At 38.3% G+C, this 25,805-nt stretch overlaps 2 protein-coding genes across 6 annotated transcripts; both read left to right on the top strand.

Moving 5' to 3' along the window:
- Positions 1–1,343: 1,343 nt before the first annotated feature.
- Positions 1,344–18,659, top strand: MLO4 (Seven transmembrane MLO family protein). Of its 5 annotated transcripts, XM_088720453.1 has the most exons (15): positions 1,349–1,806; positions 1,891–1,948; positions 2,044–2,258; positions 2,337–2,453; positions 2,839–2,899; positions 3,807–3,898; positions 5,606–5,680; positions 7,717–7,802; positions 8,700–8,749; positions 8,842–8,882; positions 9,001–9,171; positions 9,259–9,294; positions 10,521–10,588; positions 16,521–16,581; positions 17,948–18,659. In XM_088720453.1, the coding sequence occupies exons 1-15, from the start codon at positions 1,432–1,434 to the stop codon at positions 18,209–18,211; spliced, it is 1,770 nt and encodes a 589-aa protein (XP_088576579.1). In that variant the 5' UTR covers positions 1,349–1,431; the 3' UTR covers positions 18,212–18,659. The 5 variants fall into 5 exon arrangements, with proteins under 5 accessions (XP_088576581.1, XP_088576582.1, XP_088576583.1 ...); XM_088720455.1 differs by lacking the exons at positions 16,521–16,581; positions 17,948–18,659 and adding an exon at positions 14,483–14,717 and having other exon boundaries at positions 1,344–1,806; XM_088720456.1 differs by lacking the exons at positions 16,521–16,581; positions 17,948–18,659 and adding an exon at positions 13,706–14,717 and having other exon boundaries at positions 1,345–1,806.
- Positions 18,660–18,797: 138 nt separating this feature from the next.
- LOC103701324 (nifU-like protein 2, chloroplastic) lies at positions 18,798–25,721 on the top strand. The gene is made up of 4 exons (XM_008783346.5): positions 18,798–19,549; positions 19,701–19,803; positions 23,501–23,811; positions 25,268–25,721. The coding sequence occupies exons 1-4, from the start codon at positions 19,433–19,435 to the stop codon at positions 25,454–25,456; spliced, it is 720 nt and encodes a 239-aa protein (XP_008781568.2). The 5' UTR covers positions 18,798–19,432; the 3' UTR covers positions 25,457–25,721.
- Positions 25,722–25,805: the final 84 nt, after the last annotated feature.

Here is a 25,805-nt window from a genome sequence, read left to right as displayed (position 1 = left end):
TCTACAATTGCCATTATATGATGCTTGGTTAAATTGGAAGTTTGAGGACACCTAAACTTTACAAATCCTGGCAACCAGGAAGTTCAAGGGTAGGTTCTAGTGTTTAACTACCTATAGTTTGGGACTGATTCGGTCACAGGATTCTCTAACAGGATTCGTTCAAACAGAAAGAGAACTGCTCCTGCTTCTTATAAAAGAGAATCTCTCTTTCAACTCTAGCCATTCTTGGCTTGGTCACATGCAACCATCAAGAAAGAAGCAAGCATTTAACAAGAAAGCATCAACCGGATTCATTGAACTTAAAAAGCATTTCGACATAAAGCATTTTCACTCGAGCTGAAACAATTGATGAATTACCCGAGGCTTTCCCAGGGGCGGCTGGGCTTGGGTGGGCCTCTTTCTCTTCCTTGCTCTTCGATAAGGGCGTTGGGCGTCTTACAGAAGAAGAAGGAAATAAAGTAGGTCATCCCATTATTGCTAATAAGAAATTCACGTCCGTCTCTGTGCCTTTTCTGCCTTTGAGAATGCCCATTGCTCGGACCTCCTTCTTTTATTTCAATATAAGTTAAAGGCGCTTGTCCGTTGGGGGGTCATTCCCTCTAGCCGAACGTAATTTTGGGTGAAAAATCTGTGGAAATTTATAGCTAAACCAAGCGATAAATTTATTTTAATTTATATATTTTATCATAATGGAAGTCCTCTAATCAGTTAGATCAAGGCCCAGATTAATGTTACGGTTGATATTGTTTGAGAATAATGATCTATCTTGCTAGCTAGCAAAAAGTTTATAAGCATATTGTTTCAGAGCTTGAAAACTTTAAATTGCTGAGTTTAACGTGGTGAACTCCACATTTTCTGTTCCCCCCTTCTTAACTTCCTTCATATTCTTCTTCCATCTCAAAAAAATTTTATCCTAATTTCAATTTTAACATCGCATGGCATTTCTAATTTTTTTGATTTTAGTTTTTTTATCAAAATTGTCTATAAGGTGGTAGTTGGAGGAACAAAGTTCACCGTCTTAGTATCGAATTCCGTACTGGTGCCACACTAGTACAATATTGGTATAATATAGAAATTTTTTTACGTACCGAATGTCGGTACACCATCTATTCGGAGCCAAACCGATACAATATAATATGTCCTGTATTATATGGTTTAGATACAGTATAGAGATTTTTTAACGTATCGAGTATACCACCTATTCGGAACCAAACTGATACAGTAGAATATGTACCGATACAGCGTACCATAGCATTCTTGGAAGGATCATTGCCTACTAAGAAATAAAATATTCAGTTCTATATAAGAGTCTAAAATGCAAGCCAGGTGATGGGCTAGCTGTTCACGTAGCTGCTGCGAAATACGTGATTCTCCGCTCTCATCGGTCCCCCCTCCTCCCCCTTCCTACTTCCCCCAACATATTGTCATTCCATGTGCTCTTCTTTTCAATATGACTCACCCATAAGTATACTCCCCCAAGAAGGAAAGATCTCCCCCATAATTATACTCCCCCAGATAAAGAAGAGGAAAGATCTCCATTGTGATCGGAAAAGCATCCGAAATGGGGGAAAGACTAAAATATTCCTCGCTTCTCTCGCCCACCGCCTCGTGCTCCCTCCCAAATGGCACCCTTCCGTTCTTCTGTCCTTGCTCTCTCTGGAAGGAGGAGGAGGAGGAGGAGGAGGAGAAGGCATGGGCGAAGGACGGTCTCTGGCGGAGACCCCGACGTGGTCGGTGGCCACCGTCACCACCGCCATGATCGCCGTCTGCTTCTTGGTCGAGCGCTGCATCTACCGCTTCGCCAAGGTATCCGCTCTCTCTCCCCACCTCCCTCTCAAGATCCTCCAACTCGTGCTCTGTTTCTGATTTCTTGTCATCGCTTGAATGCAGTGGCTGAAGAAGACAAAGAGGAAGGCGATGCTCGCCGCTCTCGAGAAGATTCGTGAAGGTTTCTATCCTTTCTTGGAGTTCTTGATTTCCTTCTTAGTTTTGTTTACTGATGCCTAGGTGTTTGTCCCTGTCTTTGGAAATTTTTTTTCGAAGAGTTGATGTTGCTGGGGCTGATATCGTTGATGCTGAGCCAAACGGCTAGGTGGATCTCCGAGATCTGCGTTCCCTCGTCTCTTTTCAACAGCCGATTCTATACCTGCACGGAGAGCGACTTCCAAGAAATGGACGAGGGTTCTGATTCAGTTCCTTCGAATCGGACGAAGGTTGCGAGAAGGCTTCTTGAGGCGTCTCCTCATAACTGTGCTGAGGTGAGAAGGGTTTAGTAATGTAGGTTGTTGTTGTGCTGGATTTCTTTGTATCTTGGTGTTGATGGTCTGTGGCTTCAGGATCATGAGCCATTTGTGTCCTTCGAAGGGCTTGAGCAGCTCCACCGCTTCGTTTTTATTCTTGGGATCACCCACGTGTTGTACAGCTTCGTCACGGTTGTTTTGTCTATGATCAAGGTATAGATTATTTATTCACCTACGGATAATACATATATGTTCCATATCATATTGTTCTTGTTGGTTCTTTTTCTTGGCAGATTGTTTTGTCTATGATCAAGGTATAAGATTATTTATTCACCTACGGATAAGACATATATGTTCCATATCATGTTGTTCTTGTTGGTTCTTTTTCTTGGCAGATTGTTTTGTCTATGATCAAAGTATAGATTATTTATTCACTTACGGATAAGACATATATGTTCCATATCATATTGTTCTTGTTGGTTCTTTTTCTTGGCAGATTGTTTTGTCTATGATCATGGTATAAGATTATTTATTCACCTACGGATAAGACATATATGTTCCATATCATATTGTTCTTGTTGGTTCTTTTTCTTGGCAGATCTACAGCTGGCGGAAATGGGAAAACCAAGCGCACCCACCACCTACTGAGGATTTGCAAGGTTAGACTCTCTGATGTAAGAAGGGATTGCGTTGTCTTTGTTCTGTTATTCTTGGTCATTAAGATCGTAGACTTTTCTGAGTTATAAGGATTTGATTTTCATACAGAAATACTCCATGCGATTCTCATGGACTTCCATATCTTGTTAACCTTTTGCATCACTTGGTGCTTTCTCTACTCATGGCAGCTTTGGCCCCTGCTTGAGCAATCTGCTCTTGCGACATTATGGCAGTATCTTGTTTTTATATAATGGTGGCGGGGTTGCAGGGAAAGCAAAGCTTGGGTTAGGCCTCTCTTTTTTTCCCCCCTTGTTAAATGAGATTAAAGTAGTGCAGGATGCGTGGATAGGTGAGTGTGGGAGCATAGAGGCTGTACTATTAAATCTGGGTTTCTTTTATCACTGATCTGATAAAGTTTATGTCCTATTAGTGAAAAGATAGAAATACTGACATGCCTTTATGTGAACCTGTGGTCTATGTGTTAATGACATGTCAAAGATAAGTTCTTGATTCATTTTTTCTTTTTTTTTTTAAATAAAAGGAATCTTGCTTAATATCTTGTCTTTTTTTGTTTTCCTCTTATTATTCTTATTATTTTTTGGTATTTTGCAAATAGGATTCGTTAGTTCTTAGAAAAAGAATAATGTTTTGGATGGACACCATCATTAACTTTTCAATTGTTTTTTTGTGATAGATTTTCGTACGATACCCTTTTTTCCTTATGATTTTCAATCCTTCAACTATTATATAACAATTATCATGAACAATTATGATGCAGCATTTCTTCATCACATGTTTTAGAAAAAAAGTATAAACCTTTTCGTTCGAAGTTACCTTTATGTTAGATGCAAACTTAAGTTGTGTGATTATTTAGTTATAGAACTTGATGTTTTCATTTTTAAACTGTAGCAAGGAGGGGTAAAATGATGAAGAAACAGTCCACTTTTGTTTTTCAGCGTACATCTCATCCGTGGAGCAAAAACAGGATTCTTATTTGGATGGTGAGGTTTCAAATTTGTTGTGAAATATTGTTCAAGTTTTACCCAAAATCAAAATGATTTATTCTATAGAGAATTACTATTACAACCTGATATTTGAGGAAGAAAACAAACTTTTGCATAAATATTTGAAATGCAACTAACTAACTATATTTTTAAAATATTGTATGTCCTCATATTTTGGATATTGAAGTTCCATATCCATTGATGATTCTGAAATGAAATGTTATTTGGTTCTAGGTTAGAGTTTTGACTGCACATATAATTCCTGATTTCGGTCATATGTTGAAGGATTAGAGATGTAATACAATATCTGGCAATTCATGGGCTTTCAGCTTTTCTTCCAGGACCTCAGGGTTCACTTGGCATGTTCCATGCTCATGAAAAATGCAAAACAATATGCTTTGTGAACCGATACCTATAAAGATGGCTTTTGTATAACAAATGCAGAATTTTATATTCTTTTTGAAAAATTATAGAGATATTGCACTTAAGAATGATTATGACATCAATTTTTCATCTTCACCAAATGTATTTTGAAATAATGAATTTTAAAGATTAAAGGAAAATATTAAAAAGGTTTCTGGAAAGTAACAGAAATGCATGAATAATACATGTTCTAATAGGATAAAGGTAGATTCCATAAGATCTACATATATTAGAGATTACTTGTTTATCAAGAACTTTAATTAAATATATATGTGGTGAAGATAATAATACATGATAATTTAGCTATTAAGGCTAATAATGGCATGTGTCAATATTAAAAAGATCAGGAATATGCATATTGGATAAGATTCTTTTTTCTCCAAAAATTGCTGGATAAATCATGAATCCAAGAACATTCATCCCCTAAAGGGAATGAATATGAGAAGACAGAATTTGAAGAAAAAATTTGGACTGACTGTAATGTAACTTCAGATTTTAGAAGAGCACGCATCATTCATTGTTAATATCATTGATCGAATGTCAATAAATGATCTTTGAGATGCACTATAGAATCTTGATCTGAGTACCTATTATTTATTAATTCTTCTGGACTTTCCTTGATATAATATATGTCTACAGTCAATGTTTGCTGTGCCGGAACTAGGGCCGGACCGGTTGGCTGATTCCACTGGTTGGTACGCCCCCATATTGTTCCGTGCCGGGCCGTACCAACACAGTAGAGGAGGCGGGAGAGAGGGAGAATGGGAGAGAGGAAGAGAGAGAGGGAGGGAGAGAGAAGGAGGCTGGTGGAGGCCGGCGGAGGGCCGACGAGCCATGCGGAGCTGTGTGAAGGAGGGGCTCTACACAACTCGTCGGCTTCCGCGGCCCTCTCTTCCTCTCTCTCTCCCTTCCTCCCCCGCTCGTTCTCTCTCTTTTCCTCTCTTTCCTTCTCCTTCTCCCTCTCTGTCGACTTTTATTTTGTTTCGGTCATCGGAACCGTCTCGGTCTACTGCTGGTATGACTCGATATGCTCCGAACCGCCCGGTTCAGGACGGTTCTACCGACCATGTCTACAATAAATGTTGAGTGATTGAAAAAAATAGTTGGGCCTCTCTGCTACCAGTGCTCTGGCTTTATGATAGATAGGGACTGCTCTGCATGTTCTAATCACTCATTACAAGGAAATTTAGCTACTTTGATTCATTTGTTTGTTTTTAAGCTTAGCTTACTGTCATTCAGTATCAACATATCACTGACTTTGAATCATTATAATGCTTGTAGCTTTGTTTCATAAGGCAATTTAAAGGCTCTTTAGCTAAGTCAGATTACATGGCATTACGTTTGGGCTTCATCAGTGTAAGTATTTAACTTTATCTGACATTATGCACTCAACTATTCTTTTCATTTCGTAACATATTTTTGTTAATAAAACTGTTGATTTGCATATTTATTTCATTGGGCTTATCAGTATGGTAGTAGCCCCTCTCCTTTCTTTCATTTAATTTGGAGGGGTAAAAGTGGCTTTAAAAGTTTAAAGGACCTAAATTCCATGAGTACTATGATATAATTTTGTTATATCCATATCATTTGGACAATTGACACAAAGAAGCCTTTGCTAAATGATGATTTATAATTTTCATTGAAAACTGTCCTCTGTGCATGCTTCGGAATTAAGTGTTAACTGCACATTTATAAGTGTAATTTGTGCCTTGCAATGTCAGATATGTGCGGTTTATTTTTGCCCCATTTATCGACATATTACATATTGCATCCTGTATAGGAATTGCTTTAAATTTTGCTTTATGTTATTTAATCTTTTCCTATGACTTAATCCTTCCATGGGACTCTGAGGTCTCATTTTGATGTGTGGAAACCAGTTTGAACCATCTTAATTTCTAAGGCTGATTTTTAAGCTTCAAAAGCTGTACTTTCCTGCTTAAAGTGGACATAAATTTATGGTTATGTTTCCAAATTGAAGCTAACCTGTTGGTTTTCTATACGGGTAGTGTCTTTATTTCAACTACATGGATTTATAAGTTGAATTTGACTTGGTGCTGAAAGGGATGTTCTTGATGTTGAAGGAGAAGAGAATTTGCTGTCGATTGGATAGTGCTAAGTGGTAGTTGAACTAGATATCATTATGCTCGAAAGTTCTTATTCTCACAAACTTTTAATTTTTTCAGTGAGTTTCCAAATGATGACAGTATTGAAGTACAGTGTTTGTGACATTGGGTTATCAAGATTCTCAGTTTATGAAGGATTTGAGATGGTGAAGCCTGAACTACAAGAGGATGGTGACTTACTAGCATGTGTCTAAATATTTTGAGTTCACTATACTTTGAGTTCGCCATGGCTTAATAAGAACTGTTAGAACTTTCTGCTCTTTCTCTAGAACATTTAATGGTGACAAGAGTTCACAAAAAAAAGGAGAATAAGGATCAAAATGACAAATATAGCAAATCACATCACAGACAAACCAAAAAAATCACATCACAGCTTGTTTTGGTCCGTTCAGAGGTTTTTTTTCTCCACTTTGTGGAGAATGGATATTGTGATCTATATTAGGTGGACTCAGTTTTGTATGTGGGTGCGGGTATGTGTCTAGATGTTCAATCCTTTTAGTGTCTGAACATTTAATCTTATTAGGCTCTTTCCAATTGTCATACCAATGTCCATGTTTAACTATCAGGTGCAGGTACCTTAGGCTAAATCAAAGTGTTCAGGTAACATAGATTATGATGCCACTTGGTCCTAACTTTTGAAAAGCAAAGGGAACCACATGGATCAATTCCAGTCCGGACAACCCTGTATATTTTTAATGTAAGTCTATATGTATGTGCAATTTTCATATGCTATGCAAACTTCTACTACAAATTATGCAGGTTGTATTATTTAAGGGTGCGCTTAGTTTGCGACCGAAATTGAAATCGGAATGGATTGGAATGGGAATCGGAATGGCCATCTTCCCCGATATGTTTGGTGCACGACTGGAATCAAAATCGAAATCAGAATGGGAGTAAGGGAGAGTTGGAATTGGGTTTTGAGGGATTAGGGCATTCCAATTCCCCTCTTGAAATTGGAATGGGAATGGGACTCTCTCAAACCAAACAGCTGGAATGGGAATCACTCATTCCCATTCCCATTCCGGAGCCCAACTCTCCCTAACCAAAGATTCTCTAAATTTCATAATTCTTTAAGAGAAGCAATTAAAACTGAAAGCAACCTCTTGTCCTACTGTAGTTACGCAAGTGATATTGATTTTTTGCATGGCTAGGGTTGCTAGACATCACCTCTCTACTGTAGTATTGACTGCATTGCTATAATGAAAAATTGTTTTCAAGCTCTTTAGTGCTTATTTGTCACAATCAGTTGTGCGGTGCCTTTGTTTTCAGAATCACAAATTGCCCCTTTCTTATGATTTCCATAAATACATGGTGCGGAGCATGGAAGATGAGTTTCATGGGAGTGTTGGCATCAGGTACATGCATGTCTAGAAATTGATGCATTTGCTTTGAAAGGTTAAGTCCTGTTGCTACGAGGAAGCTTCATCATACTTATGCCATGAGTGTTCTTTTAACATTTTTGTTTGTTGGTTTAATTGTTTCATTTTTGGCAGAATTAAATGCCAACATTTAGAATAAATGCATCATGTATGAATGCCCTATAATATAGGGGATTTTAGCATTACAATTGCTACTTTTTATGCATCAACTAGTAAACAAGCCATCTGTGACATGTCCATCAAGTTTCAGTTAATATTTGTTTCTCTCCCAGTCAGGCTTTAGTTAGGTTCACAAATGAGGAAATTTCTACTCGCCATGTTTATGTTGATTTATCATTAAATTATATATTTTGATCTACGTTTTGACCATTTTGCAAACAACTATTAGTGTTATAAAGGAAAAAAGTTGCCTCTGAGTAAAGAGGCATTAATACAGTCTTACCACATCAATGCAAGTTTATGAGAAAGAATATTGTTATGTTATTTAGAAGTATTAAAAGGCCATGGCATCATGGAACAAATCTTTATATATTCTTCTGCGCTACTCTTATTCACCTATCTTTGCTCTTTCTTTCTTTGTTTTACACTCTTTCCCTAAACTAAATTCCTTAGCCTACTTTTTCTTTGCAATCAATGTTGACATGCAAAATTCCGCCTGCTGTTATGGGGCTAAATGAATGACAATTAATATCATTTCCATACCCTTTGTTGACACATTATTTGTCAAGGCTGGTTTCTTGGTTTATATTTATTATGACAACCATTTTATGTATTTCTACTATCAGAAATATCTATTGCTAATGAATTTAATAAGTTTTTACTTTTTTTTAATCATATGGCTGCTGAATCAATTGGCTTTGATCGATATTGCAGCTGGCCTCTTTGGGTGTACGGCATATTGTGCATTTTTGTAAATATTCATGGTAAGTTTACTATTCATGAAAAAGAAGAAAAATCTTATCTCTTGCAGGGCCGGTTTGTTTTACATTTGCTCATTTACTTTTTAATATTGTAGGAATCAATATCTACTTTTGGTTGTCCTTTGTTCCTGCCATTGTAAGTGTTTTGTGCTTCCGTTCTTTTCTAGTTAGATTGTTTTTTTCCTCTCATCTGTCATCCTCCAAAAGCATGATATTCTTTTTCCTTGTAATGTTTTTCTCAACATATATGAAAGCTGGTCATGCTGGTGGGCACCAAGCTTCAACATGTTGTTGTGCAATTAGCTCTGGAGGTTGTTGAGGCAACTGGTCCATTTGTTGGTACACAACTGAAGCCACGTGACGATCTTTTTTGGTTTGGAAAACCAGAACTCCTTTTGTGGTTGATACAATTCATATCGTTTCAGGTGATGCTAATATTTCTTCACAGAATTGCTAATTCACGCAACTCTGTTCCCCAACATATTCTGATATTTTTTTTTTGTTGCTTTCAGAATGCTTTTGAGATGGCAGCATTTATTTGGTCCCTGGTAAGATGGTATTTACTTTTTATCTTATAAGTATCATATATGATACATGACTACATAATAAACATATTACAAGAGATGCAGGATGCTGGGTTACCTCCATGACCGAAAATGTTACATGCTGCTGTTGATATCCTACACCATAACATTAATTGTAGTTATAAATGTTCATAAAAACATTGTTTCGTTGTGTTTTTATAGTAATGCTCGAGATTTTTGAAGAAATTATACTATTTGCATCATATATCTAGGGATCTTGGTTAGGGGTTGGAACTAGTTGAAACCAGCACATCAATGAACGTGGACTTTTGTTGCAATAAATTCCTTACCAAGATTGGAACTATCTTAGTTGGATTTCCGAGGCTTTTCAAAGACTTGGGTGTGATTTGATAAAAATAGGAAGTACCAATTATCATCAATCAGTTCCAAGTAGAATGCTAATTAATGTACTCTAGGTATGCTTTTCAATTGCAGACTGTTTTAAACAACTTAAATGGGGAGTTTGTGATACAACTGCAACTCCTATAGATAAATCTTATGTCCTCAATCATTCATACCATACCCAAACTAGAAATTTACTTCTTAAAGTGAAAACTGCCAATATGAGATTTTATACAAGAATTTAAACAATTTTAGCATTAAAAGTTTATCATAATAGCTTAATACTGCTAAGTACAACATGCAATATGAACAAGGATAGATGGTCCATAACAATACATCAGTGTCATTATTGTATTATATATTGTTAGTTAGTGATACTGCACCAATATGCTCAGGTGGACCAATCCCTTCCACCAGTCAAGACTTACTATTCATAAACCTCTTTGAAAACTAGCCTGTACCCAATGTACCAAAAAAAAAAAAAACTGGCCTGTATATGCTCTGTTACAACTGTGGTATGGTTGATCTATATCTGTCCTACATGGATGCAATAAGGTAGGCAAAATTGTAGAGGCTAGTTCTCTTCATGCTTTCTTTTCCTAGTCATACATAATTAATATCTGCAACAGTCCTGCAGTGACATCAATTTGTTCATGCTTCACGAGGAGCAACTTCAGAGATTTTACAACTTTCTGATTGGACCTTTTGTTTTTAACTACAAAATATAGATAAATCATACTGGTGTTAATAAATAAGGTGTACCCATATAATTATCTTAGAATTGAACACATTATGGCTACCTTGTTTTGATTATAGATCTTGTTCTAATCAGAAACTGCTTTCTGCAGTGGGAACTGAGTGCACAATCCTGTTTCATGAAGAACTATTACATGGTAGTTCTTCGCTTGGTCTCTGGGTATGTTGTGTTATAAAAATATGCTATATCAAGTATCTATAAGTGTTTGGATCTATGATGTATGTCATGCATATGATATTAAGTTTGTAAATTTGTTGCGGATGCATTACTAGCTATTGAAATGATAGTAATTATTTATTTACCCAGGAAGTTATTCTTTGTTCTTTGTTATTCTTCATTCCCCTATTTTATCTCAAAAGTTCAAACTAAATATAACCACCTAGGACCTCACCCAAAATAGCTAGCTGAAAGGTATTATTTGGATTTCTTGATCCTGTATAAGTATCCAAGATCTACCCAGCGAATAACCAATGTGGAACTAAACCAAGGATTGCCGAATCGGTACTGGATACTATACCGGTCGGCGCTCGGTTTGGTTCGGTACCAGTTCGGACCAAACCGGTACCGAGTACCCTAGCAATTGGTGCCTGGTCCAGTTCGCTACCGGTTCGGACCGAACCGAATCGGTTGGCCTGGTTTGGCAATTCTTGGCCCCAGCTCGCGCGCTGTTGCAGAATTAACCGGACTCGGTGCGAATCAACAGGTTCCGTCCGGTTCACTCTTGTATTGGCCGGTTTCGGCCGGAATTAGTGTGGTTTCGACCCCGGTTGGAACCGTTTTTTATGTATGAACCGACCCGATCAGAGACCGAGTCGGCTCGGTTCGGCCCGAACCGGGCTATACCGTCCGATTCGGCAATTCTTGGACTCAACATACACCCGCACAGGTCCTGACATACTCTCCTGTTCAAGCCTTGATGCCCTCGCCAGGCTAAAGGTTCAAATCCATTCAAATCTAATCATAAACACCACAATCAGCTCGTGGTCAGCTCTAATGGATCCGTGCTACAGTGTTCCCTAGTCGATATAGGTTATGGACCAGGTTCGTTTTGATACCATTTGTAACAACCTAGGACCTCACCCAAAAAGGCTAGTCAGAACGTATTTTTTGGGTTCCTTAGTCCTGTATAAGTACCTAAGTTTTTCTTTGCGAATAATCGATGTGGGACTAAACACATGCTCGTATGGATTCTCACATACTTCTTCCGTTCAAGCGCTGACATCCTTGTTAGGCTAAGAGTTCAAATCTATTCAAATCTAATCACAAGCACTACGATCGGCCCGTGGTCAGCCTCTATGAACTCGTGCTGTAGTGTTTTCTAGTTCACACAGGCTATGAGCCGAGTTTTTTTTGATACTACTTGTAACAACCCAGGACCTCACCCAAAATGGGTAGCCGAAAGGTATTATTTGGGTTTCTTGATCCTGTATAAGTACCCAAGATCTACCCAGCAAATAATCGATGGGGGACAAAACAAATGTCCGCATGGGTCCTGACATACTCTTCCGTTCAAGCCTTGACGTCTTCGTCAAGCTAAAGGTTTAAATTCATTCAAATCTGACGATGATAATGTTATTTTGATGATTAACATAACCATTGAGGCCATATCAAATTAGAAATGCAAATTAACTCGATACATCATTAATAAATGGCACACCCTCGATATATTCACGATACATTATGAATATACGGTCAAAACAACTCTCAAGAATTAATAACGAGATAAAATTTGTAATAGAGAATGGTAGAAAGCTTAGAAATTTATTTTGACAAAGTTTCAAGTTAAGAATACCTAAAAGAACAATTCTGTAATTTTCACTATTAAGAATACGAAACATTATTGTGCCATGCATTCTATTTTACTTGAAATTATTTCTCTGTGGATCCTTTGTGCATGTCTAACTTTTAGATGCAGATAATCATAGCTAGAGCCGATCCCAGGAGGAGTGGAGTCGACCCCGAAACATTCAGAGAATCTTGACACTCAAATGGTACATTTTACCATTTGAGTCATTGGCATAGGTTTTGGGTCGACCCCAAGAATATTGGAGCTAACCCCAATGGAGCCGACCCTAGAAAAGTCAGAGCCGACCCCAAGCTTGCAATGCAGAAAATGTATTCCCTGAAAACACTGTAGCGGGGTCGACCCGAGACACTGTAGCTGCAATGCAAAAAAAAAACATACTCTCTGGATTTTCTGTCAGGGCCGACCCCAGAAGTATTGGGGTCGACCCCAGCACTGTTGAGCCGACCCCAGAAGAGGTGGGGTCGACCCGAGCAGAATTGGGGTCGACCCGAGCACGACTGACAGCTCCACGGCTAGTTGTGTAGAATTATTTTTTAAGCTCCCAACGGCTATAAACGGCTAGTTTCTTCAATCCAACGGTCAGGAAGGTCTATTTGGAGGTTGGAGAAGTATTTAAGAGGAAGCGCCGACCAACCACCGCGCCGATGGTGCCGCGGCCGAAGGCTACTACCGGAGCGCGACCACCCTAGGCAGCCACCCCCCTGATCTGAGAAGAGGGTGAGATCAGGCTCCCCCTAGTTGGGGAAAGAAGAAGAGAGTCTTCTCTCTCTCCACCTTCTCTCTCTTCTTTCTCTCTCCTCTCTAGTTTCTCTCTCTTCCTATTTCTCTCTTTATCACTCTCTCTACTTATTCTCTCTCTATATGTTTTAGTGGACTAGTGGCGGGACTAGGTATTTTGTGAAGTTGGGCTGACCCTTAGAGGGGTCTCGGTCAGTGTTGTGCAACCTAGAGCTTCGGGTTGGTGTTGGTCTCGGATCGGTGTTATGCAGTCATAGGAAGGACTTCGGGTCGGCGTTATGCACCCGTACGAGGAGTTTCAAATTTTTGGGTTGACTTCTCTCTATCTTGTTTTTCTCTCTCTACTTTCTGCTCTCTCCACTTTCTCTCTCCTCTCTCCATTTTTCTTTCTATTTTCTCTCTCTAGAATGTCCAAGAAACCCAAAGTTAGGTCATGTTAATCTGATCTATGAACCTAAGTTGACCCCCTAGAAATAGGCTTTGAACTGCCTGGGTGCCCAAGGTCGCCTACTGGACCGATCACCTGGCCTTATCAAGGTCCATTAACCCACTGATAATGAACTATCTTAATCGACCCTGGCTCTGATCAAGTCCATGCCCTATAATTTGTTGACTAAATAGCTTAGGCCTAACCCATCCGGAATCGTCGAATGTTCATCCCTATTTTTTATTATTTTAATTTGATTAAAATTGACAAATAGAAGGTAATTATGTTTTTAATATTTTTATAGGATTAACTAAACTGCCTAGTGAAGTTTGACGGTTTAAGACGAAAGAGGTAAGTGAATCTTAAACTCAGTATTTTTAAATGATCATGTTTTTCGTGCATAAAATCTACTTGTGGAGATATCATGTTTTTCTTAAAATTATGGGTCAGCATATATGTTATGAAAATTATGCTTTATTATAAAAAATAGTTTCATGAATGTTTTAACGAAAATAGCTTTGTTATGAAATATGAGTCTGAGCATGACATTTAGTGTATTTCACTTATTTATATGTATGTTTGAAAAAAAAGATATAAGTTTTCAAAGGCTCTGAGATTGCTATGATCACCTCTAGAAATAGGAGTCAATTGACACCCTAAAGCTAGCATCTAACGAAAATGGCCCTCTGCCAACGGGTTAAAGTTGGTAACGAATATGAACTATGAAATCTTGTCAATTACGAAGATGGCCCCGTCATGGGTTATAGTGACCACAGCACGAATATCTGTGAGCGATATTTTGATCCATGATAGGATTACATGAAATGAAGAATGATTTATGAATTTAATTTCAAACTTGGCACTATGTTTATGAAAGATGGATGATTTGTTCATGCTTGATTTTTGCTTTATGACCTGTTTTTAATATACTGTATTATGAAATGCTTATTTTGGAATATCTGTTATTTTTCTTAAACTATGCATTGGTATGAAAATCTTATGCTTGAACCAGTAAGGTAGTGAAATGTTTACTTATTGAGTTGTGCCGCTCATATACCTCTATTTTTATTTCTCTCTCCAGGCAAATAGGATCAGTAGGGATGAAGGTTGGTCCAGGCTTAGAGTTCGCACTAGCAAGCTTGGTGATTTTGTAGAAGATTTTATTATCGTCTACAAATTTGTAGCTAATGATCTTCTAAATGTTGAGGGTGATTGGTTTGGTATTGATGTTGTATTTAGACGCTCTAAACCGATTTTGATTTTATTTAATGGATGATGAAATTAGATATTTAATTATTATATTTTTTGTGATGGAATTTGAAAGCTAAAAGTAATATTGACTTTGTGTTCTCGTGGGCTGTATCCCTCTGTAGCACGGCCATGTCATGTTTAGGATCTGGGGCGTGACAGATATGGTACCAGAGCGAAATCGGCTTATAGCTTATGTGCACTAGGGAACACTGCAGCACGAGTTCATACAGGCTGACCACGAGCCGCTCGTGGTGCTTGTGATTAGACCTGAATGGATTTGAACCCTTAGCCTGACGAGGACGTCTGGGCTTGAATGGGAGAATTATGTGAGAATCATGCGAGCGTGTGTTTAGTCCCACATCGGTTATTCGCCAAGGAGATCTTGGATACCTATACAAGACTAAGAAGCCTAAAAAATATCTTTTGATTAGCCTTTTTGGGTAAGGTCCTGGGTTGTTACAAATGGTATCAGAGCGGACCCGGTCCATAATCTATGTAGACTAGGAGACATTGCAGCATAGATCCATTGGAGCTAACCATAGACCGATCATGGTGTTTATGATTAGATTTGAATGAATTTAAATCTTTAACCCGACGAGGATGTCAAGGCTTGAACGAGAGAGTATGTCAGGACCCGTGCAGGCATTTGTTTTGTCCTACATTGATTATTCGCTGGGTAGATCTTGGGTACTTATACAGAATTAAGAAATTTAAATAATACCTTCCGGTTAGCCATTTTGGGTGAGGTCCTGGATTGTTACAAATAGTATCAGAGCGAACTCGGCTCATAGCCTATGTGAACTAGGAGACACTACAGCACGAGTTCATAGAGACTGACCACGGGCCGATCGTGGTGCCTGTGATTAGATTTGAACCCTTAGTCTGACGAGGATGTCAGAGCTTGAACGGGGCGAGCATATGAGAATCCGTGTGAGCATGTCTTTAGTCCGACATTAGTTATTTGCCGAGGAGATCTTGGATACTTATACAAGACTAAGGAACCCAAAAAATACCTTTTGGCTAGCCTTTTTGGGTGAGGTCCTGGGTTGTTACACCATACATATTTTATTTTCTTTTTTCCTACATTTTTAAACAAAATACATATTTTCTGTAATGCTCTCTTTTTCCAAATACTATGGTGGTCCTTGTCAAAACCTGCCTTCAAACTAATCAAGAACCTTTTGATCTGTTTTATAAGATGTCATGATTCTGGCTCATTCTATTATAGAATTTGCTTTTGATTTTTGCACGCACTTAACATAATACGGTGTTTTTACAAAAGTCTATGGTAACAACCAGCTGATCATAATTTTTAACAATGAATATTGTTGTCATCGTTGTCGTCATCATCATATAGTCATATTTGTTAAGAATGAATATAGTTTCAAGTCATACGAGCAGCACACTTGGTTAAAATGTGTCCTTTGCTTCCTTAGTTAACAGAGTATAGAACTTCGTGCATGCTTTCATACTAACCCATCCAGTCAAACTCATGAATAAGCACTGGTAGAGTCCAATACATTTGAACTTTAGTCTAACATGAAAGAGAAATTTAATGAGGAAACCCAAGGGAATATCATGATATGAAGGCTCAGGCAACCAGAGTTTTGAAAATCAAGAGCTGGCCCAGGGCAGGATCAACTCACACAGTAGGTTTTCATTCTGAAAGGAATGAAAACTGCTCAACAAAATGACCTACAATAAGGGAAGGAAGAGAGTGCAATGATGACTGATTGTGGGGTGATAATATAAAAAAAGAACTTCAACAATGTGATACAGTTTTCTTTTTCTTTTTATGTATGCAAGTTTTGGTTTAGCAGAATTGCTTGAACATTTGTATGCTCCTACATTTTGCTTTGGAATTTCAGGCTCCTAGTCCAGTTTTGGTGCAGCTACAGCACACTGCCCTTTAATGTGATCATCACTCAGGTTTGGACAAACTTTAAGTTTCATAATTTATATACCCGCTTCCTTATTTTTATGTTTATTGTGGATAAAAGTTACTACGCATGGTATGTCAAGGTAAACCTAAGAAAAAAAGTATACTTTAGAGGGTAAGCTTTGGCGCAATAGTAAGGTTGTATTTGAGGTCATAGGTTCAAAATATGGAAACAGCCTCTCCGAACGAGGGGGTAAGGCTGCGTATATCTGATCCTCCCCAGACTCTGCAATGGTGGGAACCTCGTACACTAGGCTCTTTATGTCAAAGTGAACCTATGGTTTATAAATATGGGTTTGCCTATTGCTTAGAAGTGGCAGTAGTCCCAAGTTGCTTGATATCTACAAATTTAAGCTCAGCTGGGTTCTGTTAATTATGACCAGAACTGGTGAAAGCTTATTCCATTGATTTGGCCACTGATTAAATCCAGTTTTGCTGATGACATAATCACCAGTATAATCTCATGGTGTATTATATAAAAGGAACATATCAGAAATCTCTAACTTGATCAAACTCAAGGTAGATAACAGCAAGATTGTTCACGAGAATGACAAGCTGACCATGCTAGCCTTAGACTCACCTCAAGTAGAGTTTCCTTGGCAGGTGTAATATGATAGTTCATGCATAAGAGCTTCATAGCTTTGAGAAACCCAGAACAGACTCTGAAGAGATCCCAAAGGCCCAAACAGCAACTCAAAAGGTTCATGACAAGCAAAGGATGTGCACAGATAAGTGGAAAAATAGGTATGAAAGACCAAAAAGGGACCGACAAACTAGTGAGACGGAATTTTCGATGCTAGAATAGATTGTAACTGCCTACTGAGCAAAGGGAAAGGAGGCCAACTAAATGAAATGAGGCTCATAATGATATAGGACGCTAGTTGAAGAGAGGTAACCTTCAATAAAGCGATTGATTTGATTGTGTAAATGGTCCCACTAAATCTTACTGGTGAGGATCCAAGATGATTTCTATCAAATAGCAAGATTGATAATCCAAAGTTAGGGTGTAGATTGTTGAGGGTCTTGATGGAATAATGATTCATAAAGAACTTTGAGCAGTAAAAACAAACAAAATCTGCAGAGCACACTGATTAACTTAGTAAAGACTGACAGAATTTGCATTAATTGCCTAAATATTTGTTGATGTGATTACTTTAGACTCCAATTTGTTCTGAGCATGTAATATAATATCTGTAAGTTGTATGCTATTTTGAATACATGAATAGAGGTAAACATTATACGTTTTTCTTATCATGCTACAAAGCTGATATTTAATGCTGATACAGAGAACTGATATCATCTAGTCTCTCTCTCTGTTTTTTTTTTCGTTTTTCATTTTATTTCCTATGACTGTAGATGGGATCCAAATTTAAGAAATCTTTGATTGCGGAGAGTGTGAGAGAGTCACTTCATAGTTGGTGCAGAAGGGTCAAAAAGAAGTCTAAACGTGAACCGGTCCTTTCACTACTTGGAACCGCTACATCAACTTGTTCATTGGAATCAACCATGGATGAAACGGATGACACAATTACAGTTGGATCTGGCATTTTTTCTCGAAGCAGTTCCGAAGTCTCATTGGAGGCGCTCAATACAATTATGATGGATGAGCAGAAGGCATGAGACAATGCTCTTGCCTCTAGTTGGAAGGCTTCCTGATCATATATAAACCACCATCAAGCCATTCTTCTGATTTATTCAAAAACATATTCGCACTGCATTGCAAGAGATGAAAGCAAGTTCGTGATTGTTGCCACTGCTGTTCTTGATATGCAATTCTTTATGCTGGATACATAGTAGAGATGTGGCGAGTCGTTAGCTTATTCGACAGTGTTACCTTATGTCCTCTTCCATGCGTATGCACCAGCTCGCGAAAATGGCAGTAGTTCATCTGAGAGAACACTCTAAATGAACTGACGCTGAGTGTGATAAGTAACCGACTGAAATAGCTATGTATATGCTTATTGAACAGATTTGCCTAATTACTTTGGATATGGAGATGGGAAAATTCTTTGCTAGGTAGCTAAATCACTGGACTAATGTTTGCACCTAATTACATTTGTTCTGTATACGCTTATGCTTAAAGTGTGTGCTGGGCAAGGGACTAAACAGAAAATGAACGTCGAATTCCAAGAGCCAGAATTTTTTTGGGGGGGCAATAAGAGTCAGGGATAATATTTTCAATCAAACAAGGACAGGTGTTAATTAAACCCAAAAGAAAAGGAGGCAAAATGTGTTATAGGGATATGATATGAGAGAGAGTATAGCCAGAGAAGCTGTAGTCTGCTTCTGGGGTACTGCAATTCATGAAGTTTATCGTTGGCTCTATCGGCCTTCCCAAGGTGGCTATGGCGAATATATGAAATCAAGCATTCCTACTCCTCGGCTTTCCTCTCTGTTTTGCCCCTTTTTTTATTATTATGGAAGCTTGGGCTGGGCCAAGCTAGGGTTAGGCCGGTCAAGCGGACCGGGCCTTGACCGGACCATCGCAATGAATGATAACTAGATTTTGTTTTCCTTTTTGAAAATTGCTTTTTCCCTGCTAGAAACTGCCGAATCGAGCAAGCAAGCACCGCGAGGACGGGCTGAGTTGCTGCGACGGTAGAGAAACAATCGGGTTGGGCCGCATTGCGGTATAAATGGTCTATTATGGCTTATGATAAAAGGGAGGCCCAGTCTGAGGCAGCAGCAGTCCACCAGGGAGACCGCGCCTCCCAAGTCCCAACCCCCAACCCTCGTTTGGCGTTCTCCCATCTGGTTGGAAAGAAGCCACTGCCTCGAGCGAGCCACAGCAGATAGAGATCAAGAGACTTGAAGCGTGCGATTCCTTTCACCCAGCCAGCGATGCAATCGGTGGTGTTCAATCCTTGTCCTTCTTGCTGCAGGGCTCAGCAGTCCCCTGAAGCCTCCTCTTCTTCTTCTACTTCCGGCCTCTTCCGCTCCCGCCTTCTCTCTTTCAAGGTCTCTATCTCTTTTCCCATCCCCTTCTCTCCCCCTCTCTCTCTCTTTTAAATTTTATCAGTTGTGGTTTCTGATTCCAAGGAGACTGTCTTGTAATCTCTTTGAGTTGATTTAATTTTGTGTCTTGTTGTAATTTTTCTATAAATCGCAGGATTCGGGCTTCAGGGGAACCAGGATTTCAATCGCCCGATGTGGCCTCGGGAGTTCTTGTCCTTCCCTTCTTCCGATGGCTTCCCGATCCCGAAGATGGTATGGTAAGCCGTTGTCTTTGATTATTGGGTTTTTGTTCGTCTTTCAAGCTGGGAAATTGGGATGTTTCTGCTTTGTTTCGAATCCTATAAAGACCAGAATCTCTGGTCAAGGTTCCATTTTTACAAGATAGACTAATCTCTGGATGATTTTTGATTTGGACTTGTACCTCTTATAGCATCGGAAAAACGTTTATTATAGTTTTTCAGGAGATATGAAAGAAAGGATCTCTTACTTCTCTTTTGGTGGATTATTAGTTACATAAACTGTGAAAGTACTCATGCAATCACGCAATCTGAATTCTGAATATAGTGGAACCTGTTAATTGGCATAGGGAGGTGGCTTTTACTTTGCTTAGGATCCTTTGAACGTCTCAGAATCGTCTTTAGGATCCGGTCTTTGCGCTTCTCTTTCATAACTAGCTGCTAATGTATTCATGTGATCAAAGAACGGGCGTAAGGATGGGGTTATGATAAATTGCTTTGACTTAGATGGTTTTCAAAAATTAATATCACGAATCATATCACATGGAATAGAAATAGTGAAAAATATTTAGAATCAATAGATGGGAGTTATGCTTTAATGTTTGTATAATATCCGCTTGACTTGCACATGAAGACACGTGGATAATATGAAGAAGTGCAATTAATAGATCAGTCTCAAGTGATGTAGTTACGGATTTGTGAGAGATGAAGAAGTGCGCTTGCTTGGATGGTACCCCTTGCTGCTTGAGCAAGAGGGTGGGGATTTGATTCGCTTGGAGTAGGTTCTTGAGGGGTTTGATGGGTGTAAGGTAAGAAAGGTGGGGATTAGCCTGCCTAATCTCAAATACACATAGAGATAGAGATAGATAGATAGATAGATGATAGAGAGAGAGAGAGAGGTCTTGCAACATCGCATGCCTCTGAAACCTAATTGCAAGTTTGCAAGTTTATGAGCGGTAGCCTGGTAGTAATTTTATGGGTTGATGTGAAGGGCAAGACAGAAGTTTGATGTGCCAAACGATGACCAAAGAAGATCTAGGGACAAGTTTAAGTATAATAGAAATATGGAGTTAGAATTAATACACAAAAGAAAACTTACAAGTTGTGTCATCATAGCAGAGTCTTATGAGATGGTACCTTGATTTATATTCATTTCATTATTGAGATGTTTTGGAGCAGGTATTTGAATTGTTTGCTTTTGTGTAAAATAAATCTCCGACCTGACCCCTTGGAGCAAGCATCTTTCTTGAAGATCCTTTAGATGGCAAAGGACATGATCAGTCATAGGACTAAATTATGAGATAGGGCTTATAAAGCTACCTTTGATAGATGGGCATGCTGCTTTGGCTGTGGTTAAGAAAGAACTCTGTTGGTGCCATGAATGATAAAGTAACCAGCAAGCAGTGGTTGGACAACACCAATAGCTAAATGCTCTATCATTTAAGCACCTGAGCATATGTATTGTTCCGAACTTCCAAACCTTTGAGAGGCAGTAATGATTCACTGAAACCAAGGAGGAGAAAAGAGGAGAAGAAACCACTAGTTAAGAAGCAGGCACCGGAATCACCTAGTTGGCTGTCCCTCAACTGCTCTGCTCAAGGTCCAACTGTGTATAGGTTGATCACCCGGTAGGCACCCAGGCAACCAATTTAGGCATAGCTGGCCTAGAATGGTCTTGTGTGAACTATATTTTGGGGTAGGTTGGAGTAGTAGATGTGTTAGTTAAGTAAATCATGAACCCTGTGTCTCATTATAGATATTCAAACATGTTAGTTATAGATCATAAGTTCAACTGATTTCTTGTTATTTTTTTTTAAAAAAAGGTAAGTTATCATTAGGTAGAGTTGCTTGCTTCATCAATTTAAGCTATTGACTTTTTGTACATTAATATTATTGCATACTTTAGTGGCAAATTCTTCAATGTAGTGACATATCGTGTTGCAGTTAACTAGGTTTTCAGATGAGTAGAAAAGGTTTTTTTAAATATCTTTGCCTTTTTTTATTTTATTTATTTTTCACTTTCTATTTATTTTTATATCTTTATGATTCTTTTTTTTTAATAGAATCTGCCATGGTTCCTTCCGAGCATCGACCTTTTGCTTAACAATGTGCAATCCCATGGCTGCTAGCATAGCAGAACCACTTTAAAATGCTGGGACCATAGTCGGATTCCTTGAGATGGAGTTATACAAAAGTATGAACCGAAAATGTTTGGTTTTCTAGCAATATCCAGTATCCCTATTTTTAACGAGTTATGCTAAGAAAACATGCTTGGAAGTTCTGCCAAATCTGCGAAACCAAACCTTAAAAAGTAAAAGTTTCGATTTTGGCCAGAACTAACTGAATCTAGGGCTGATCTCAGAGCTTTGGTTGTAGCCAATGCATTAAACCAAATTCCTTTTATATATTAGCTATCTTTTCTTTTGTTATTTCTTTATTTCTTTTAGTTTGTCAATCATTTACTATAGGTTAAACTTAGATTTTACAACTTTTGATAAGATTTGGAAGTTTGCAATGTAACATTCCAAAAATGCTTAGAACATAAATTCTTAGAATGTAAAGCTTTTGACATATGTTTGGCTATCCTACAGCTCAATTCTTATAAGCAGTTAGATGTCATACATTCATTGATATCTGGATACTCCAAATTTTGGGGTGTGTCGCACACTTGGACACTTGGGACCTTTTGGACACCCTTGACACTTCATACCATCATGTCATGATTTCATCAGTATTAAATGTATATTTAGTGACTTCTATATGAAAGTTATCAAGTATAACATAAAAATAGCAAGCAATTTATCTAATTTTATGAGATTTAGGAGTATAGGTCTATCTAGTTTGTTATTTGTTATATACATGAACCGATATATATTTACACATGAATGTATAATATATAGATATTTCCTATGTGTCTGATTTTTTGAAGATTCCCATGTTGTATTCTTCTAGATGCTAAAAAACTTGATACCTCTGTCATGTGTCCAAGTAACATGGCATACATTATATTTCTTTCAAACTGTAAATTGATATATTATGCTGTAAACATTTTTTCCCCCAACCATCCTATATTTTTTTTAAAAAAAATTGATCTCTCAGCATGAAACCACTAAAACATCCCAAAATCCAAAAGCTTTAGTGTGCTTGCATTAATGTCTGATGTGTTCTTTGATTTATTGTCATTATATATTTATAGCTTTCCTGGTTCCGATTGATTTCTAATTTTTTATTTTATCTGAAACTGCCAACATTGAACTTGGAACCATTGAAACTGAACTGCTTTGGTACGTGAGACTGCAACTAAAACCAAGCTTTCAAGCAAGTAGCTTCCTCTTAGCACACTATTAAACTGCAGTTATGGCTCTATTGAGGTCTATGTGGCTGTGGTGCCCCATTTCTTTTGAAGTTTCAGTATTGGGTACAAGCTAAGAGCGGTCTTTGGTGCAATGGTAAAGTTACTCCATTATGACCTGATTGTTACATATTCGAAACACCCTCTCTCTGTATATGAGGGTAAGGCTGCATGCATTTGACTCCCCCCCTTCCCCCAAACGACCCCATAGTGGCGAGGGGCTCATGCACTGAGACACCTTCCAGTATAGGCTACAAAGAATGTTTATGGTTCTATGATTTTGTAAGGCTGTTACAGTGTAATGGTTTTCTCGTTTTCCCTGGATAAATTTGTGATGTCAGTCTTTTCTTTTTGTCCTTGCTGCAGTGGTTAGAGCTATTGCTACTCCAGATCCAGTAGTGGAAATGCCACTGACTGCAGAAAATGTTGAGTCAGTTTTAGATGAAGTGCGACCATACCTTATGGCAGATGGAGGAAATGTGGCACTACATGAGATTGATGGAAATATTGTAAGGTTGAAACTACAAGGAGCATGTGGATCCTGTCCAAGTTCTGTAATGACAATGAAGATGGGCATTGAGCACCGCTTAATGGAGAAAATTCCAGAAATAGTTGCAGTTGAACCCATCGCTGATGAGGAAACAGGGCTCGAGCTAAATGCCGAAAATATTGAGATGGTAAACATTCACATAACCATTCACATAGTAGCAATTCTTTCTTTGCAACTATTTTTCTTTCAAATGTTTAACTGCCTTCCATAATCTATAGTTTTCTTTCTTGTTCTTCCAATCCATACTTATGGTGCAGTAACCATTTTTTTTTAAATCTGCTGGCTGGAGGATTGCTATACTTTTGTTTTTTTCTTAGCTTTATCCCACTTTTGCTCCTGGTGGGCTGCATTAGTCTGTTACCACTTGCCAGGACTCTATTAGGTTTTCTTAATTTTTCCATTTTTGGAATCGGATAATGCTTAAATGTTATGGTAAATTGGAACTCTTAATTAATCAGTTGTCAGTGAATAAAAATTTCCATGCAAAATTTTTGTTCAACCACTTTTAACTACACCTGACTAGCATGATTGCACCCTTACATTTGACACATGGCCGCCGCCCCATGTGTGTCCTCCATGTCAGCAAGATGATATGGGTTTGGGTTTTGTTGCAAGTGAGCGAATTGAGCATCGGGTTAAGTTCCATATCAGCTAGATATGAACATCCAAAATTCAAGTTCTACATTATAAATTGAACCTAACAAAGCCAAGATGTTTAAGAGTTCCTCATCAGGAAAAAGGTCTTCAGACATACATTTGCTATGTATCAAGTACCCATGCAACTTCGTTTGATGCGTACTCATTGGTATTCTCGGCACTCATTGACAAAATGCACTCCTACTTGTCAAATACTCTCAACTCAGAAATTGAAGGAAGAAAAGATTGATTCACAGAATCCCATAAGTGAACCAAATGTGTCCAACAAAGCTTATCAAACAACATGTCCAATAAAAGTTATAACAGAATCTCATGCGCCAGTAGTCCCCTTGTTACTTCAAACACAATAAAAGACCTTGATAACAAATATAAGTGGGCCCTCACCCTTGGCAGAAGCAAATTGAAAAGATGGGTTGAATGTCAAGAAGTGCATGTTTACATGAAATTAATATTTCAAATTAATAAGTTTTGATTACAAACCTCTTGCTAGACCTAGATAATCACTCTAACACAAGGCATGGCATGACTCTTTCCAATGTAGTTATGCAAAATAGGTTCTCATCCATATCAATTTGAAATTGGTCTAGTCATTATGATATTTGATATAATGAAGATTTATCTTCCCCGCTTATCTTGCACATGCATTATCCTCCAATTCTTTTGTTCCTGTCCTTTTTGAAATAAAATGTGATCATTATGTATATATAAGTTACATTTGATGCTGACAAAAAGGTTCATAGTCTTTACCTGCATCAAAGTCCTCGAGACTATTTGCTTACTTTAGCCATACAATTTTGTGCTTTACCTGCATCATTCGCCCACCTTCAGTCTTAGGAGCCTGCATGATATATTGCTCTTTCGCTATTCTTGTGGCAATTAATATGTGGAAGCTAAAATGCTAATGCTCATCTTTGGTCCCATGTCAGGTACTTGACGAGATTAGGCCATACCTCAGTGGAACTGGTGGTGGTGAGCTTGAGCTCGTCACCATTGAGGAGCCAATTGTGAAATTGCGACTTTCAGGCCCCGCCGCTGGGGTCATGACTGTTCGAGTGGCAGTGACGCAGAAGCTTCGAGAAAAGATCCCTTCAATTGCAGCAATTCAACTCTTATGATACCTGAGAAAAGATCCCTGCAAATGCAGAAGTACAGCTCCTAAAATATTTGAGAAAGATCCCTTCCATTGCAGCAGTTAGCTCCTAAAATAAATACCCGGCAGGGAAAAAAAACACTTTTTTATATATCATCTTGTGAGCTCATGTGTTAAACATTTTTATAAGTAATTATTTTACCTAGTGCAAAAATTTGATCGTAATTTATAGTTTTACTGTTTCGTGGAAATCTATGTACTTGCTGTAATTTTTTTGTAAATAAAATGTTCTAGGAAGATCTGTGCACCAACTTTAAAATATCAGTTCTGGCAGTCCATTTCCCAAGCGAGGCATATTTAATTGAGAGCAATGA

Source organism: Phoenix dactylifera, chromosome 4 (assembly GCF_051530095.1).
Source record: "Phoenix dactylifera cultivar Ajwa chromosome 4, Ajwa_hap1_PhDact_Kaust_v1.1, whole genome shotgun sequence".
NCBI classification, from domain to species: domain Eukaryota; kingdom Viridiplantae; phylum Streptophyta; class Magnoliopsida; order Arecales; family Arecaceae; genus Phoenix; species Phoenix dactylifera.
The sequence above is the reverse complement of the archived record's forward strand: the minus strand, read 5'-3'. Positions and strand labels throughout refer to the sequence as shown.